Source organism: Lates calcarifer, linkage group LG17 (genome assembly GCF_001640805.2).
Source record: "Lates calcarifer isolate ASB-BC8 linkage group LG17, TLL_Latcal_v3, whole genome shotgun sequence".
Taxonomy (NCBI): Eukaryota; Metazoa; Chordata; class Actinopteri; family Centropomidae; genus Lates; species Lates calcarifer.
The window spans coordinates 940,142-958,568 of NC_066849.1; the positions used below are offsets into that span (position 1 = coordinate 940,142).

The 18,427-nt window shown below is 39.1% G+C and overlaps 1 protein-coding gene across 16 annotated transcripts in view; it reads right to left on the reverse strand.

The window, feature by feature from the left end:
- ptprfa (protein tyrosine phosphatase receptor type Fa) overlaps positions 1 to 18,427 on the reverse strand; it is a 344,522-nt gene that overhangs the window by 191,597 nt on the left and 134,498 nt on the right. For 15 of the 16 annotated variants that reach the window (XM_051077207.1, XM_051077194.1, XM_051077198.1 and 12 more), the window contains exon 2: positions 1,561 to 1,735. In XM_051077207.1, the coding sequence (XP_050933164.1) occupies positions 1,561 to 1,654 (94 nt within the window). In that variant the 5' untranslated portion in view covers positions 1,655 to 1,735. Of the gene's footprint in view, positions 1 to 1,560; positions 1,736 to 16,545; positions 16,843 to 18,427 lie in introns of those variants that run through there. The other variant, XM_051077196.1, reaches the window with a different exon arrangement.

Here is an 18,427-nt window from a genome sequence, read left to right on the forward strand (position 1 = left end):
CATCAAGTGACCTACAAAAAGAATGGCAAATGGCAACTGGGGTGAAGTGCACGGCAAGAAGAGTTTGAAACAGGCTCCTAGGGCAGGGCTCAAGTCGTGTAAAGCTAGAAAAAGCCCTTCATCAATGAGAAGCAAAGAAGAGCCAGGCTGAGGTTTGCAAAAGACCATAAGGACTGGACCATAGAGGACTGGAATAAGGTCATCTTCTCTGATGAGTCCAATTTTCAGCTTTGCCCAACACCTGGTCGTCTAATGGTTAGATAGAGACCTGGAGAGGCCTACAAGCCACAGTGTCTCGCACCCACTGTGAAATTTGGTGGAGGATCGGTGATGATCTGGGGGTGCTTCAGCAAGGCTGGAATCGGGCAGATTCGTCTTTGCGAAGGACGCATGAATCAAGCCACGTACAAGGTTATCCTTGAAGAAAACTTGCTTCTTTCTGCTCTGACAATTTTCCCCAATTCTGAGGACTGGTTTTTCCAGCAGGACAATGCTTCATGCCACACAGCTAGGTCAGTCAAGGTCTGGATGAAGGACCACCAGAACAAGACCCTGTCATGGCCAGCCCAATCTCCAGACCTGAACCCCATTGAAAACCTCTGGAATGTGATCAAGAAAAAGATGGATGGTCACAAGCCATCAAACAAAGCTGAGCTGTTTGAATTTCTGCACCAGGAGTGGCATAAGGTCACCCAACAGCATTGTGAAAGACTGGTGGAGAGCATGCCAAGACACATGAAAGCTGTGATTAAAAATCAGGGTTATTCCACCAAATATTGATTTCTGACTCTTCCTAAGTTAAAACATTAGTATTGTGATGTTTCAAAATAAATATGAACTTGTTTTCTTTGCATTATTTGAGGTCTAAAAACACTGCATCTTTTTTGTTATTTTGACCATTTGTATATAAAATAAAATTGCACATTTTGGCACTATGTAAAAATCTTACATTATAGTTACAGTACATGATAAAGTACTAAAAGAACAGTGTGTGGAGTGTTAATGCAGCTAGAGCTTGCTCTTAAAACATCCAAACCTAAAAAATAAATAAAGAGAAATTCCCACCAACTAATGTGAGTATTTATCCCAATATCCAACACACCAGCACTCCTTTCCTGTGCTGATACCAACTTCAACGATGTGAGTATGAATCAGGTTGTTCTTGTGCAGTGTGTAATAGAACAATGGGAAGATTGGGTGACAACAGTGTGATGAGGAGCTTTTCTCTGTAAATTGGACTCCAGTGGAGCAAATATGATTCTGGTAAACAGTCCAAACCAATGAGAAGCACAGGAATGCTCTGCATACCTTTCAGATAAAAATGTGTACAGTTGGTTCAACAAATACTTCTGCAAACCTCTAAATTCTACTTTGAGTTTGATAAAAGTTCAAATCACTTTGAAACTTAATGCAATAATAATGTATTGAAGTAAAACATGTTTTTGAGTTAAAAGTATTGTGTGTTTCAGTCACAAGGTCCCATTTAAAAGGTGCGTCTGAAGATCTCAGACAGCTGATAGACATATACTCAGAGCTCTGAGCTGTGTGGAAAGTACTCACTCTCTGTGTGAGAAAGCAGCACCAGTCTGGCCAGCAGCAGGAGATGAAGAGCTCCCCTGGTGAGAGACGACAGCCGTCTGAATCTCAGGTCCATGCTGTGTCTGTTGCTACGCTCCCCTCTGGTCCTGACACTGCTGCTGATTGGCTATGACCTCACACAATCATAGAGTGACACCTGCAAAGACACAAGAGAACTGATATTAAGGGTAGAAGTTTTGCAGAGTGTGTGTGGTCATCCATTTCACCGCAGTTTATTAAAGCATTTGCACTTGCTGTTTTAAGCATCTACTCAGTTTGATGAGTCAACTTAGATATTTTATTTGTCATGTACTTATTGTTCATGCTTTTACTTATAGATATCTTTTATTTGAATAAATACTCAACATTATCACTATTTTTTCTTCAATACAATCAATGTATTACTCAGCTCCCTGCCCAGTTACAGTAAAGTCCAGCAACCCTCCAGAGCAGCCACCTATACTCATCTTATCTGTGATGTGAAACAGTTGGCAATATACTACGTACAACTATCTAAAACTAATGCAGGCCAGTACAACAGCCCCTCAGCCACAAAATGTTTGGTTTTGTTGAAACTCTTTTACAGAGGTGCTGGTTCATAATTATTTTGGCAGCTATGAATAGTTTTGTTGAATTATACCATGTTATACTTTTAAGTGTTTTTACATGTAAGGTCATTCTAATGAAGTGCATTACAGTAGATTACATTATATCTTTTGGTAGATGCTTTTGTCCATTAACTTCATTGGGAGAAATTTTCCATTTGCTCCCAAAATGCCAATTTATGCCAATGTATGTGTCCCTTTTTTATTTATTTTTTGGACATTTTACAAATGACACAAACTGGAAACATTAGCAGTGTAACAAAGATCACCAGCCAGAATCAAACCAGACACTGTGCTTTTATGGTTTGCATCTTAGGCCATGCAGATACCCCAACAGAACTGAACAAATGATACATGTGTAGGTATAAAAAGATTTACACACTCCAACCTTTGAGGTTATTAAAAGTAATGCACTGCACAGGCAAACCTGCCTGCTGTATTATTTTACAATAAGGCTTGTTGACATGTTTCTTGTGGTTTCCTGTGATTACTGAAATGAATGGAAGACAAGTCCAGCCCAGGCCTCACAACAAGTCCAGTGCAGGCCTCACAACTCCACTGATTGCACATCAAAACCAGATATGTGATGAGAAAGAACCAGACACATTTGACCATTTTATCTGCTCTCTAGTATACTGTATGTTAAATCTACTTGACTGTTTAAAAGTTAATTTTGTTCAATAGGTTTAAATGAAAATGCACACACACAATTCATGAAAGCTTTGAATGCTTCCATACAATTGACTAAAAATCCACTTTCAACTTTCAGTCTGAAAGTTGAACAATTACAGAAAGTGTCACAGAAACAGTTCAGAGGAAGTTTGGGGACAATTTCCAACATCTTTGACAAGTCATTAGGTGTGTTATGACAGGAAGCAGGAAGGAGAATAAGTGCTGAATTTCAACAGCATTTCTCCATACCATTATGCCATGTCTGCCAACAGCACTGCAGAGGCACCTTCAACAACACTTTCATGTGCACTCACCCATCTCACAAATCACAACACATCCATTGTACCGCATCTCAAACTCTTCATGGAAATTATATTCTGTCTAGTTTCTTTCTACATCGCAGCACTCCAGTGTTTTAGCATATCGGTAACTGGCTTTGTCTAAAAAAAGTTCGAAAATAGACTTTTATTCAAGCATTGTTTGACATACAACATGAGATACAATCCTCAGAACAGGTAACTACAATCGCTCAAATGTGGGACCAAAATTAACATGACAATAACACCACCACCTGTTTCTAATACTCTCATTAATGTGGTTACCACCATTTTCAGAGGGCATCATGAACACAGCACATTTATTTTGTTTAGCCACAAATTCCAGATGATTGTTACCTGAAATATATGTTTTGGAGGGAGTGCCTGGAAGGCAGCATTGCTTTTGTATTTATATCATATTTCGTAGTGAGAAGAAAAGCTGGGTTAGGTTATAATACCAGGCAGACCTAATTCAGACAACCAGATTGCACAGTATGCGTTTCCATAGACTGACTGACTGATAACAGGACTATGTTCAGAAAATAGCAAAACCCAAGGATTCTTCATATTAAGTAGAGATACCTAAGAAGTCATAGTCATATCATTGATAAAATCAGTTTATATCTTTGCAGTTAATTAAATAGTTGTTTAGTCTATATACTGTCTAAAAGTTATGAAAAAACACACAATTCCAGACCAAGTGATGTTCAAATCTTGTTCATCTTGTTTTAGTCTTGTTTCATCCAACAATCAGTCCAAAAACAAAAGCTATTTAGTTTCTAATCATATAAACCTCACATTGATATCATCACTGGATCCAGTCAATGTTTGTTTGTCTTATTGAGCAACTGTAAATTACTTAAATTAATTGTTTATCAGAGTTAATGTAGATTACTCTTGGATCAACAGATCAAATGTTTCATTTTGCTCTAAAATGTGCATTGACCATTAAGACACTATGATGGTGGAGTCCATGAAGCACACTGACTGGAGGGCCTGTATGGTGCAGATGAAGAAAAATAATCAGTGACTATGCAGAGTTTGGGCAACCAGTCGAGTCAACCCAGAAAATAGTGGTTTGAGCTTGGCCACATCAAAACCAAACAGTGAAGGAAGGAGTTTGGTGAAAAGCCATGACCTTGTAACTACACGCAGCAAATGTTTTTGATAATGCTTGGTGGTATGTTATTATTTATGAGTGCACTGCAAAAATTGAAATCTAAGTAAGATGAAATATCTTAAATGAAGGCAATATATGTTTGTTTTTTGTCTGACAAGGTATTTCTTCACACCAGTTAGCTTTTATGTTAGAGCATTTCACTTACTTCAAGCGTCTGATTACTGCACTTCACAAGAGGTTAACTGACAAATAAAAATTAATCATAGGATCATTTTTGACAGCATCCTCATTTTAGTACCTAAAACCTTTGCATATTACTGTATATTAATACAAATGAAACTCCTTTTTGTGATTTGCCATCAAGTTTTAGCATCATTACTGAAAAAATACAATGGGTGTCCGAACAGCATCTCCTGTTCTTCCATATTCCAAAGGTGTTCTACTCCATTCAGATCTGGTGACTGGGAAGGCCATGTAGTGAGAGTAAAATGTACACTTCCCTCTGAAATGCACGGTACTTGAATAAATGTACTTAGTTATATTTACATTTCACCACTGCTTATGGGCTGAAACGTTAAACACCACTGGAATGGTCACTTATGCTCAGCCAATACAGGACCTATCCAGCTCAGTGTCAGTGCCAGATCACTAGTACTGTGTGCAGTTGTTCCATTCTGTGCTACAGAACAGTAGATATCAATATTTTTATTACTTTCTGAGGCTCATTTTGCTGTGATAAAATGAGTTCCACTGAATACTGTATATTTTACTGATCTTTTAAAACTATAAATTCAAAGTAGCTTCTTTAATACTTGTTATCAGATCAGCAGCAGCATTCAGGACATGACATTAATAATCTTACTGACCTCAGCCTGGATACTTCAGCTAGATCCAATGAAAGTCCCCAAGCCTTAGTGTGCTGTGAAAAGCTTTCCTTTATTGTTTCTTAGTCAGGCCTTTCTCCACTTTAGGTCCATGGAGATGAGGGCTGGTGTCATTCAGGCGCAGGGAGGAGGCACTGGTCACACACCACCACTAAACAAAGTTCAGGTCCATGATGCAACATGCATCACACAACCATTGTATTTTACTATTGTTAAATGAACATGATCACCAAGCCAGTAAAATCAGGGCAAAAATGCAGTCATCAAATTCTGCTTTGACAACACAAAAGTTATTCAGTTAAATCAGCAGAAAAAAGTGTAGGGTCTTCCCTTGAAAAATGAATCTGGCTCAAAGTCTGTGCAATAGTGCCCGACAATACACTGTGATAAATAAAATAATTCCATGAAATGTTTCCTGTCTCTTTCTACTGGTTGTGAAATAACAGCAAATACTATTATTTCTCCTTCTATGTGTCCAGGGTCATGGTTTTTGGTACCAAGCCTGATGAGACCTGGTTCTCGACTCTGGGTTCAGGTGTGATTATTTTTAGTATTTTGACATCATCCCTCCTAATTAGATAGTAGTAGTAGATTCATAATGCCCAGTGTGAAGAGTATGAGGGACATAAAAATGTGAAATAATGCAGTACCAGATTATAGGGTATAGGCCAGGTTCCAAGACTCACCTAATACATGGATGAAGATGAGATGAGATGTAGACCCTGGGGCAGTCACTAGTAGTTATTAAACAAAGCATGATATTAGAAAAGAATTGTGCCTATGGTTAAAACCCAGTCTATCTCCAGCCATGACTTTCCCTGCAGCCCCAGAATACTTCTCTGCAGTCACAGATTAGTTCCCCTCATCACTCTGTGGAGACTATGTGGACTATTTGTCCATGGGGTTATTCACTTACTGACGGTCCAGACAGCTGGCAGGAAGAAAGACTGGCTGTCAGCTGGCAGCCACAGCACACATGAGAGAAACCTTCAGAGAGCTTTGATACATTAATGCAGTGAGATGAAACACAGTACTCATCAATCACCAGTCATTTCAATCCTTTCATTGGCTCACACATCTGATATCGAGCGCTAATCAATTATAGTTAAAAACAGCCACCTCCTTGCAGGGTTTTTTGTTGTGATCACACAACAATGGGATTGGCGCAAATTTCTATGATGATTTTGTAAATAGTTATCACTGTGTATTTAACAATGTAATTTAGTTGTCATTATGCTGATGCTAACATGATAATACTATGATAATATTAGCTTATCTTATTTTGCTGGCCTGAATTTGTGGCTGTTTTTTTGTAGGTCACTAAATAAGACTTTATAACAGTGATTAGGTCATGTCTCGTCTTTAATACGTTTCATCAATTGTCAATTTTTGTTGATGAAATAAGAGATAAATGTAATGGCGACAAACAAAATTCTTCTTCTTCTTCAAAAAAGAAATAAAACCCCAAAAAAGAAAGATTTTCTTGACAAAACAGAAAAAAGTAAACTAAGAGGACTCATGACACTTTGGTCACAATAAAAAGTGCAGCCAAATAAGTAAGAACATGTCGTACTGAGAAAAGTTTGGGAGAACAAGAACAGTGTTTTTTTCATTTCATGAGTCAATTTCCTGCATTTCTCAAGGATGGAAGGAGATGGTGTGGGTGAATAATTTATGTTCTTCTAAAAGCCATCTCTCAGCCAATTACTGCCAGAGCAGCCCAGTTTCCTCGAGGGCCAGCCTGCTGTCGACCCAAAACCTCTGCAGTCCTTAACTTTTGTGAAACACTGCACAGCAAGGCCACCAAAAACAGAATATGGAAACAAAGGTGGGGAAGTGCCCTGTGAGGCCCAGGGCCCCACATTTAGAGACTGAGAACAGTTGTCAGCCTCAGGCTTGTTGTGGGTGATCACACTTACCTAAGGCAAGAACTGATCTGTTTCATTTATCAAATCAATGTAACCTAAATTTTAGTCTAAAAATTTTTGTCTAAAATCAGTATTTAAAATCAAGAATAATGATGGCATTCACCGACAAATGAAGCAGTTGGACATTTATTTTATAATCAGTGGCAATGTTATAAAGACCCATACAATAATAAGTCAGACGTGCTGCTGTGTAGACCTGTTGGAGCTCATGGCTGCAGACTGTGCTAATGGTTATTGAGTGCTTTACTGAAACTGGCTTTACTTTCTCACTGTGTGCTGCCCCACTGATATCAAATAATAACAATAACTGTAAAAGTATTAAAATGGTAACCCTTGCCACAAACTGGGTTTGCAAACTTGATGACGGTGATGTTGTTAACACCAATAACAGACAGAAAGCATTAGAGACTGTAACCATGTTTTGCAGGTGGGTTCAGACGTCTGAAACATGTTATGTCATATCATCTTTAAAAGTTATTTTCATTGGCATAAGAAAAGTCTCAGTATCACATCAGTCACTTCATATTGTCTGAGTTGTTAAAGAGGGCCCAGTGCCTCCTGGAACACCATCAAAAACAGTACACACGGGCCCACCATGACAGCTGCTACAGAAGTTGACAACAGAGTTGTACCCACAGAAATAAAAAAGAATCTCTGGCTCTAAGCCAAGAAAACTTTCCACTCATGAAGTGTAAGCACATGAATTGTACTGGAATTTCTTCAAATCCAAAAGTGGATAAAATGTGATTATTCAGAATTATATTTCTATACTTCTGATTTGCAACAGTAAATCTATTTTCAAAGACAACTTATCTGAAAATGATACAGTAGAGGTGTTTCCATCTCATATTAAGAACATTAATTATTTAGACAAAAACCAGCAAAAGCAAGTGTAAAAGCTCTTTGCACAACTGTATAAGTTTAATTGAATTTAGCCATTTTTGCCAAACATTTTTTTCTATTTTGATACTTCAGTGATGGGCACACAGCTGCTCAGAGTATGAGCAAAATGCTCACTGAAAATGTATTTTATTTGTTTTCCTACAATCAACTCCTTTTCAACCCTGTCTCCTATAAATGTTTGGTAATGTGATATACTGCAAGTGGATTACATTTTCTGTTAATGAGGATGTGCTGTTCATTTATGCAAATTGTCTGAACACATGAATAAAACTTTCACAGACATTACATGTTGTTTTATCTGATCTTGTGGCACAATATCCACTTGTGTGATCCAGCTTTATTAAACAGTTTTCTGGTTGTGTTTAGACTCTCACAGCTGTGGTTAAGGTTTTGTCACCTAAACCACAGACATGACTCGGAATGTGGTGAGTCAGCTGCTGTTAATAAATGCAGCACTTCAATCATTTAAAAAAACAAAACCGTGCCTCTGAACACAATCCAGCAAGTGATTAAGTTTACTACAAAACACACTTTCTGGTGCATTTTATTACAGTTAAATAGAATTTTCTTGAACTGTCAGTATCTGCACAGGAGAACCAAAGCATGAACTCACACCACTTAGTTAATGTTGGTGAAAGATGGTTTTCTTAGTTCAGTATAAAAAAGGTGACATTTTTACTGTTTCAGTATTTAACCAACACCCCAATCTTCCCCTGACTGAACCTGACCCCAGTCACACTCTGCTGTACAGGCCCATTACTGTAAACAGCTTTTTAAAAAGTCCTGCCATTATACAGTGCACTTCCAAACATCAGCTGAGGCCAGTGGCATTATCTCCAACCAACACCTTTTTCCAAAACAGAAAATGAGATTAGTTTTTCATAGAGCTGACAAGCTGCTGTTAAAAATGAAATGAAATAGAGCAAAATGAAAGCCTTTGTGCTGACACCATGATAGGCTGGTATTACTGTTAGAAAGGGTAAAATCAAAATGTTCCTCTGGCAGAAAAACTGCTGATTACATTCTGTGGTAGGGCCTTTTAATTACAGCTCTCCATTTTCTATAATTATGGTGTAATTAGACAGCAACAATACACTATATTATGGCAAATTACAAGTCAGTGAAGCAACCAATACTGCAAAGAGGCAAAAAAAAATCTCTAAAATCTCAATGATAGGCTTCCTGGCAGCAAAACTTTAAATTTCAACACTGTGTTACATTCCATAGTGTGTAACACACACCATCAGCAAGGTGGGAGCTGTTGTCTCCTCACATTTCACCGCACTCTGTTTCACCATGCCAAAGGCCAAAGGTCACAGACATACTAGAGCTTTTATGGTGACACTTCCTGAAAGGACAGCTGCCCACTGACCACCTTCATAAAGACTGTTGAACATGAATGCTGCTGAGCCACTGTGTCTCCAGGCTGTGTGGACAGAGTCACATTCCCTCACGCCTTCACTCCTGGAGACAAAACTGTGTCAACAGACAGATCAATAAGACCTGACTAGTTGAGTGAAGTGGCTGGGTTTGGACTGATGGAGGACCCTGGAGGATCCACTGCCAACCAGGAAAGATTTAAGCCTCTAGTTTGGCAGCAGTGAACTGGTGCAATATAAATGTAACCAAATGGCAGGAATGGAATGTGTGGGATGTTCCTGATGTGGGTGTGTTACAGATATTCTGCTGATACTTTGTAATTCTCCTACTAGCTTCAGTGAAATGAGTCTGTGGAGAATATCTATTTCAATACATATTTTACTATGCCCAAAAAGTAAAACTAACAAAATCAATAAAAATAAGAAAATTGATATTTCAATCATGCTTAGCATTTGCTGATTTACAACAATCTGATATTGGTTTTAACTGCAGCTGAAAAACTACAAACAATAAGACTAACTAGGGAAGTATTTCCTGAAATCACATGAAAACACTGATCTTGATATTGGCTGAGGTTTTAACCCAACCATTCAATGGCCGCCCACTCTGAGTCTGGTTCTGCTCGAGGTTTCTGCCTCTTAAAGGAAGTTTTTCCTTGCCACTGTCGCCTAGTGCTGCTCATGGTGGGAACTGTTGGATCTCTCTCTGCAAATATTATAATCTAAGTACGGTCTAGACCTGCTCTACAGTATATGAAAAGTGCCTTGAGATGACTTGTTGTGATTTGGCGCTATATAAATAAAACTGAATTGAATTGATTTGAATTGAATTGTATCAAGAAAGTAAATGGGGGCTTAAAAATTCACAGTATATAACTCATAACTGTATGTGTCATCATGATGAGCTAAGGTAAAGTAAGGATACTGTCAAAAATAATCTTATGATTAATTTTTATTCACCAGTTAATCTCATGTGAAGTAAATCAGATCAGTTTTTCCTATGCTAATTGAGTTGTTTGAAAGGACCAGTGTAATTGCTGTATACTATCTGAATTCTATGAACACATTTTGATCATGTTAATTGTTCATCATAACGAGACAACTTGCCTTGGACCATGTCAGGGCACATTCTCCCTCACAGAAGCAGCTTCTCAAAGTTGCAGATTTTGTCTTGCAACAATTCCAAAGGGTAACATGTAAGGAGCTAGAAAAGTGACATTAAAATGTTGACACTGAAAATCAAATTTAGCATTGAAAACAAAACCCAAACTGAAAACGTTTGTATTGTAAAAAGTTGTACTAGCATTGAAAAACGTTTTACTGAAGAATAAACCACAGACCTCAAAAATTACAACCTCAAAATAATGTTATCTGACTTTATTATAATAACTTTTGTATTATGATGTGTTTTTCAATGACAATCTGCAGATTTCCCTTTTTGTCCCGTCTGTCTGTTTTCAGTGAGCTGTTATTTTTTTGTTTTTGTTTTTTTTTTTATGATGTCAGTGTTTTTTTGATGTCACTGGTTTTTGGTTTAAATTCTGTGTCACTGCTTTAGTGTGGAGAGGCTGGAGGGGAGGGACAAGGAGCGCTGGTGGGAAGAGTTCCATGTGAGAGACACACCCACAGACTTAGAGATCCATGACACTAAAATGTTTTTAATTAAAACAGAATGATGATATAAAAGTAAAGTCATGTCCATTATCATTGGTGGATTACAGGTACTGCTGTGGAAAATGCATATTTGGCTTCATGAGGGAAGGTATGTGCACTGTGCACTGTGGATGCAATGTAAGCATAAATAGTGGTGTACCTGTTGCCATCTCCAAACTTACTCACTTTCTGATGATAGCACATCTCTGTGTGAGACCTTGCTTCTCCCAGGATACAGCAATGTGAGTGGATGTAATGAAAAGCAATGTGTGACATGCAGCAATGTTTCCCCTAAATATTCATAAACAACTTTGGGTAGAGTAAATATATATTTTCATCACATTATTTATTCCTTTTCCCAAATAACATATTCAGATTTGGGTACATCCTGAGTAAATCAGTAAAACTTTTACAGGCGACATATTTGTTTTCTGCCAATGTATCTGGTGTTGTAGCAAAATATCCACTTATAGTGACTCCAACATTATCAGACTTTTTTTTTGGTTCTGTTTAGACTCTCACAGCTCTTGGTTTTGGTTAGTAAAGATCCTGGTCCGGTTTAAAACAAAAAACCATTCACAGCAAATTCAGACAGCACCTTAGCTGCATGGTTATTTAGGGCATTTGAGGATGAGTTTAATATTAAAAAACTAAAGTCTGTAGTGGAGAACATATAACAACAGTCTGCAGTGCAAAAATGGCAGAAAATGGCAGAAGCCAAAAAATCTAAAACGTGTAATTTCCATTCTGACTGGGAGGAGGATGTGTTTTTTACTTTAAGTCCATTTACCTTATCTTAACAAACAAAAGCAATTTGGAGCAGGTCACTTTCACTAGGCATAACACCAAGGGTGAGACTGCAATGCACGTTTTTGCTGAACATACAAGGTTTACTGAGGCTTCCAAAACATCAGAATATGGATAGAAAACTACAAGTGACTTTTGGATTTAACATTCGTGACAGATCGCAGAAGTGTTCAATGAGTTTCATTTAGAGTTGTAGGGTAAGGATAAATATGTAATCAGACTAGACATATAGAACCTACTGCTGGAACAAAAGTCAACCTCAGAAAATGTGCCTTTAACCTGACAGCTCTTTTTGGATATTTGTGTCGTCGTCTCTTCACTGTAAGGAGGCAGTAACCCAGCACTGCCTCCTTGCAGGGGTTCCCTCCTTAGAGGGAACAGACAGTTCTTGCTGAAAGTCTGATCACATCATGCTCTGACATTCTCAGTCACCTGATGAAGAGTTTTCCTTACAGACCACACTGTCGACCACAATTCCCTACCCTATTTACTGATGTCTTTCCCATAGATCTAAATGCAGATGTCACTTTAGTCAGTGTTCCTATTGAAACAGCAGCCAGTTGAGCAGTCTTTGTGACTAAAGCTCCTGTCATCCATGCCTCAAAAGCAAACGCTGTTTCAAAGTCACTTAGTCCCTTTCCTTTGCCATCTAGTACAAAATAAGCATCAAGTGGGCCTGATCGGCAATTACATACAAGCCATAGAACATGGCTAGATGTTAACTGCTTAATTGTACCATTCAATGCAACTGTGTGGAAGTGTATGAATTCATTATGTTCCTGCACACATTTATTTAGGTTTTTCCTTAAATTTGTCACCTGTCTGTATCTGCCCATACCCAGCAGTATCCCTGAGTCACTCATCATTTCCCTCTGCATCAGCCATCAGCATACTAATGTATCTGTAGACAGACAGGCTGGCTGAGAGCAGGGAGGCCCCTCAGCTCTGTCTGATGATAAATAACCCCTGCATGTATGAATGATGACACATATTCAAAGAACCCCAGACTTTCCATGCTTTCCATTTTATTGTACCTTTCTGCCTGTCTTATTGAAATGAAGGCAAAGAGTGGTTGTCTTAGACCATAACTCCTGTCATAACAGTCAGGTGGACTACCCACGCTGCATTCAGCGGGCTTGTCAGGACACATCCTTTGCTGGTGACTTGTTGTGAATAAGCTTTGGAGGTCCACAGACTGCACTGTCGTATCTCCACCCCACTGCATCAGCAATGTGAGGGTGGGGGGCTTTAAAAACAGCAACCATATTGCCAGACAAGAACCTGATACTGAACAAGTGAATTCAGTGTCAGTGTAAATTGTGAATGGCAGTTACAGTAAGGTTAAGGTTAGGATTGTGACTGATAGACTAATAAAGAATACAATATAAATTTAGTCAGGCAACTAAAGTACCTAGTTAAAGAAACAGTCTGACATTTTGGGATGTGCAGGAATTTGTTTTCTGGTACAGAGTTACATGAGAAGATCGATACCACAACCATATGTACACTATGAAGTTACAACCAGTCAGATTAACTTAAAGATCGGAAACAGGAGCAGGATACCCTGCCACTGCCCAAAGTAACATAATCCACCTATCAACACCACCACAGCTAATTAAAATGTTATATCTCATTTTTTCCATCCATACCAAAAAAAGCATTGAAACAACAATGTGGTGATTTACAGGAGGTTATGTACTGGACTACTTCTTGGCCGGGAACCAAGTTTCCCCTGGTTGCCTAGCAACTGTTCAAGGCCAAGAAATAGAGATACTGGGCTGAGATCTTAGACCAGTATCAAATTATGTCATTCAAAATGCTGTGATTAGAGGATTCTCACATGGTGTCAAAATAAATTTGCCCTGAGCCTTTACCTAGAATTCAGCTTTAACTTTACTATTGACCAACTGCAAACTGTAAAGAAAGTCCTGACCTGTGAGAACCACAGAGACCAAAATGGCAGAAGCACTGTTGCATGAGACAAACACAGCTGTCCTCTTCAAACCCATTTTCCACAAAACTAAACACATTTTGCTGTGTTACTTTTCTGGTGTTACGAGCCTCTGGGGTAGCTTTATGTTGGTGTGCCACCACAGGCTGGTAATTGGTGTTTGAAAAAAAAAAAAGAAAAACAAGACATAAAGAGTGACTTGGTTCTTGGTTTTAAGAATTATTCTTTGACTCTTTGAAAGAATCTGATTGATTCTGAGTCACACAGGCTTTATAAAACCCTGAACAATCCCTTTAAGGATTGATGTGTAGCTACTGAGTCAGAGAGGGCCCTTGATGAGCAGCAGACTCTGAGACAAGGCTGCAACAAGCCTGTAACTGGCCTCTGAAGGCTGCACATCACTGACAGCTTCACAGAAAGAGAGGATTTCTCCAGGCTGATATAATAAGAGAATTTTCAAAGCTGAATATTTACATCTCATTCATTCATTTATAAACTGCTATAAATTGTTTCCAATTGCTAACACTTGAGTCAAAAATGTCTACCATTATCTAAAGAACTTGAGTTAAGGACCAGTGTATAAAGACTAGGCGGAGTGGGAAAAGCAAATTCAATTTATAATGTTGCAACATCATTCTACAAATAGTGGGACATGTGAGGGATTAAGTTCCACACAGACCTCAGTTATGGATGACACCCTAAATAACTGAGGCAGGAAAATGAAATGGTAATAAATTCCCTCTATTTTGAACTTTGCTTCTGAAGCTTGTGATAGAGGGAGGGGACAGCAAATTCTAAATCGGGGGCGGGGGGGCACAGTGGAGGCAAATAAATTACCAGTGTCAATGGCAACTTCAGCTTGATCTCCATCCAACTGTGGTAAAAGGTCTCAAATAGACAGAGCATGTATTTTCCTTGTGTATGTCTTTAACAGTGGTTTTGTGTCTTGGTTAAAACACAACACCTCCCTGAGCTTCTTGCGAAGTATTCATCACACAGACAAGAGCACACAGAGCCTCAATGCTAATCAATTAATACATGCGACCTCACACAATAACTTGGCAAACAAGCTCAAATCTGAAGCACAAACTACACAAAGGAAGGATTAGCTCCATTAGCGCAGGAATCTCAGAGGCAATTAACCTGCTGTGAGCAAAGCCCTTTCTCAGATTCCAGAATGTGGCGCCAAGCAGCAGAGCAGGAGGAGGACAGGGAGGCCGAGCGACGGAAGACGAGGGGAGATGTACTTCTGGAAAGCTCTCAATGCTGAGGTCAAAAGCAGCAAGTCACTGGCTATAGAAAGCAGTGATGAGGTGATGACCTCCTCCAACAGCTAACACTGGCTCACATGAACCTAGTGGAAGATGGAATTTTATTGCCAAGCCTCGTTTTCTTTCATTCCCCATGCTTTTTCTTTATTTCTTTAAAACAATACGACTAAGGGCACGTCCATGCAAGATAATGCTACAAAAGTTTTCATTCACACTTTTTAAACTTTTGAAAAACGATCTGGTCAACACTGACAGATATAAAGGAGCATAGATAATCTGGTAAAGAATAGGGTTTGTTAGATCAACTTCTTCAGAGTGCAGTAAATATTCATCCTGTCCATTTGTTCTGATAGATACTGGATTCAACTGCTCAGAGTTTGGAAGCTGTTTAAAACAAACAGGACTATGAACCTCTGAAATGTTGTTGTAAAATCTTAGAATCTTAGACTGATTCCAGCTGAATTAGACCAACAAAGAAATTACATAAATAAAGGGTTGAAACACCACATATATATATATATTTCTCTCTGAAAAAATAAATTTTTAAAACTTACTGGGCCAAAATTTTCTGTGGTAAAGGCTGAGGGCTGTGTAAAGGGGTCTCAGGTTTTCACATAATTTGAGAGGCAGAGACTACTGCAGTGACTGTGTAAAGGCTATTGGGCCTGGGGTAAATGCACTGCAATAGAACAGAAGGTTTGTTCAATTAATCAATACATCTATCAACAGAAAATTTATCACAGGCAAAATGAATGAGTAAAAAATTACTCAAATGTAAGAGATGTACTGTTTTTCTTTTCTGTTTTAAGTCATTGCTTAGTGAATATCATCGGGGCTTGGACTGCAGGTCAGACAAAACAAGACGTGAAGGCAACAACTCGGAAATTATGATAAACATGTTTCACTATTCTCTGACATTTTACAAACATAACAATTGATCAGTTCAGTTAACTGATCTCTATTTAAATAAAATACATTACAAACAAAACCAAGATTAACACTATTACTACAAAGGTTTATTAATTTAAAAAGTCTGTTTCAGTTGAACTCTTACAGAGTTACAGTTTTACAGTGCTGACTGAAACACCTTGGATGGTGAAAGCATCAAACAAGGACAGCCAGTTGAACTGCACGTTCTGCATTGAACCACAGTGGACTCAGTTTTACACTCCTGAGTGAAGTCAAGTCTTCAGTGCGCTCTGTATTGTTCAGTCTCCTCTGCCTCTGTTGCTTACTATTTGTGTCACTGTGCATGTGTGTGTAAGTGCACAGATTCCTATGTGGAGTGAACAACTCATCAGGATCTTTTAAGTGCTATCCATGAAACCTATAATTAAAGCAGTGATAGGATAATATTCAGAGAGGCTATAAATAGATATCTGAGAGCCTATTATGAAAAAATAAGTCTCAACAGGCATGTAAGCAGGTGGCCACATTTAGCATGAACTTCACAAGTCGCAGAATGGCATGTGCTTACCTGTGTCAAGCTCCATGCAGAAAACAAAAGTATCCTGAAGAGAAACAGTGCTGGCAGCCTTCAGTGTTATTCCTCTTAAATGACAGAACAACTCCTCAACAAAGCCCATAAAAAAACTCCCCTCCAAACCAGCGGAGCACTGAGCCTAGGGGAGGTGTGCAGTCGCTAAGGTCAGCCGCAGGTAGAGGCTGCACCGCTCTGCAGCAGCATGATTAATCTGAACACAGATCAGCTCCTTGTGGCTGGTAGCGCGGGTCAGAGCTGAGATCTCCTGGGAGTGAAGTGCAGTGAACAGCCTGCAGCTCTGTAAGCAGGGCCGGCCATCCAGCAGCCAATGTCTATGTGCATGATGTCACAGGTGTTGGGTTTCAGTTGGAGGATGAGAGGCAGTCTCTGCTCTGGTGAGAAGCTATACTGAGGGTTTGACCCAGCACAGGTAAGACAGGCTCCTCCCTCAGAGGACAGCAGCAAGAAGGGGCTTTTGCTTGGGAACAGGCTGAGTCTTTAATGGGTAAAACTGGGCTTTCAGAGGTATTACCACTAAAAGCCTTTGGCAACAAGCTCACTGACAGTATGCACAACACAATACAGTCACTTCAGTCCAGACTTCATGAACTTAAGAAAATATATGGTGGTGAAAGAACATTTGTCTGAAAAAAAAAGCTTCTTGCATAAAGCACTTTTATCCCTGCACTTCAAACAATACTGTGCCCTAAAAAATATATTAATACACTGACAACTAGAGACAGTGATGAACATATCCATAAATTTGTGCGCTCCTTATTACATTCGCAGGAACAGCTCGTTCTGAAGGTATTTATCTGTACTCCGAATTTTTATTTTCATGATTTTTCAGTGTTACTAAATACAGAAGTACACGACTCTCCTAATTTATACTGTGATTCTATAGGTTTATGTTCTGGCCACCAGTTTGAATTACTTCAACTTTGTTTCTGAGAAGTTATGTTTTTTCCATCAGTTTTAAAGTCAGCTCTAACTACTACAATGCCCATAAACTTCAGTCTACTTTCTAATAAAGTAAAAGCAAGTCAGAAGTGTTAATCACAGCACCATAGTTACTGAATTCATTCAAACTGACCCTCCATACTGTACCTCTTATCCTTTGAGGGTCACGGGGGGCGGGAGCCAATCCCAGCTGATCGGGTGATCTGGGTGAGAGGTGGTGTACACCCTGGACAGATCATCAGTCTATCACAGAGCTGACACACCGAGACAAAGAACCATTCACACTCACACTCACACCTACAGGCAGTCACCAGTTAACCTGCATGTCTCTGGACTGTAGGAGGACCCAGACAGAACCCATGTAGGCACAGGGAGAACATGAAAACTTTGTACTGGACCCTTTCATGCTGTGAGGTGACAGTGCTAACCACTGCACCACTCTACCGTTAGCTCTTCAGGCATGCTGTGTGTTTATAGTTGTTCTGAACAGCCACACTGGGAGGTAGAGTGAAAACCCAGCCATCATAGATAGGGGGGAGACATGATATTATTTAAAAAGCACAGATAAAGATGCAAATTTTTCCTCTCTCACCTCTGCACAGATTGACCAATCACAGTCCTCAAGTGGGTGTGAATGTCTGTTTCGCAATGTTACAGAAAAGGGACATAGGCCGTCCTTAGGTGTGGTGGTTTCTGACTATAAATCCTGCCTAATCTTTAGCTTCCACCCACAGTTTGCAGAGCAGAACCAAATGATTAGATTTCCATAGGCTTGCACCTTTGACTCTTTATCAAGCAACCAGATATTTTCTAACATGCAGTTCTGACATCTTGTGGCCTGAGTTTCATGTCAATCCAAGAGTTGAAGACCTCCAACTGTATCTATCTAAGATTGTCATTGGTCTAACAGTGAGAA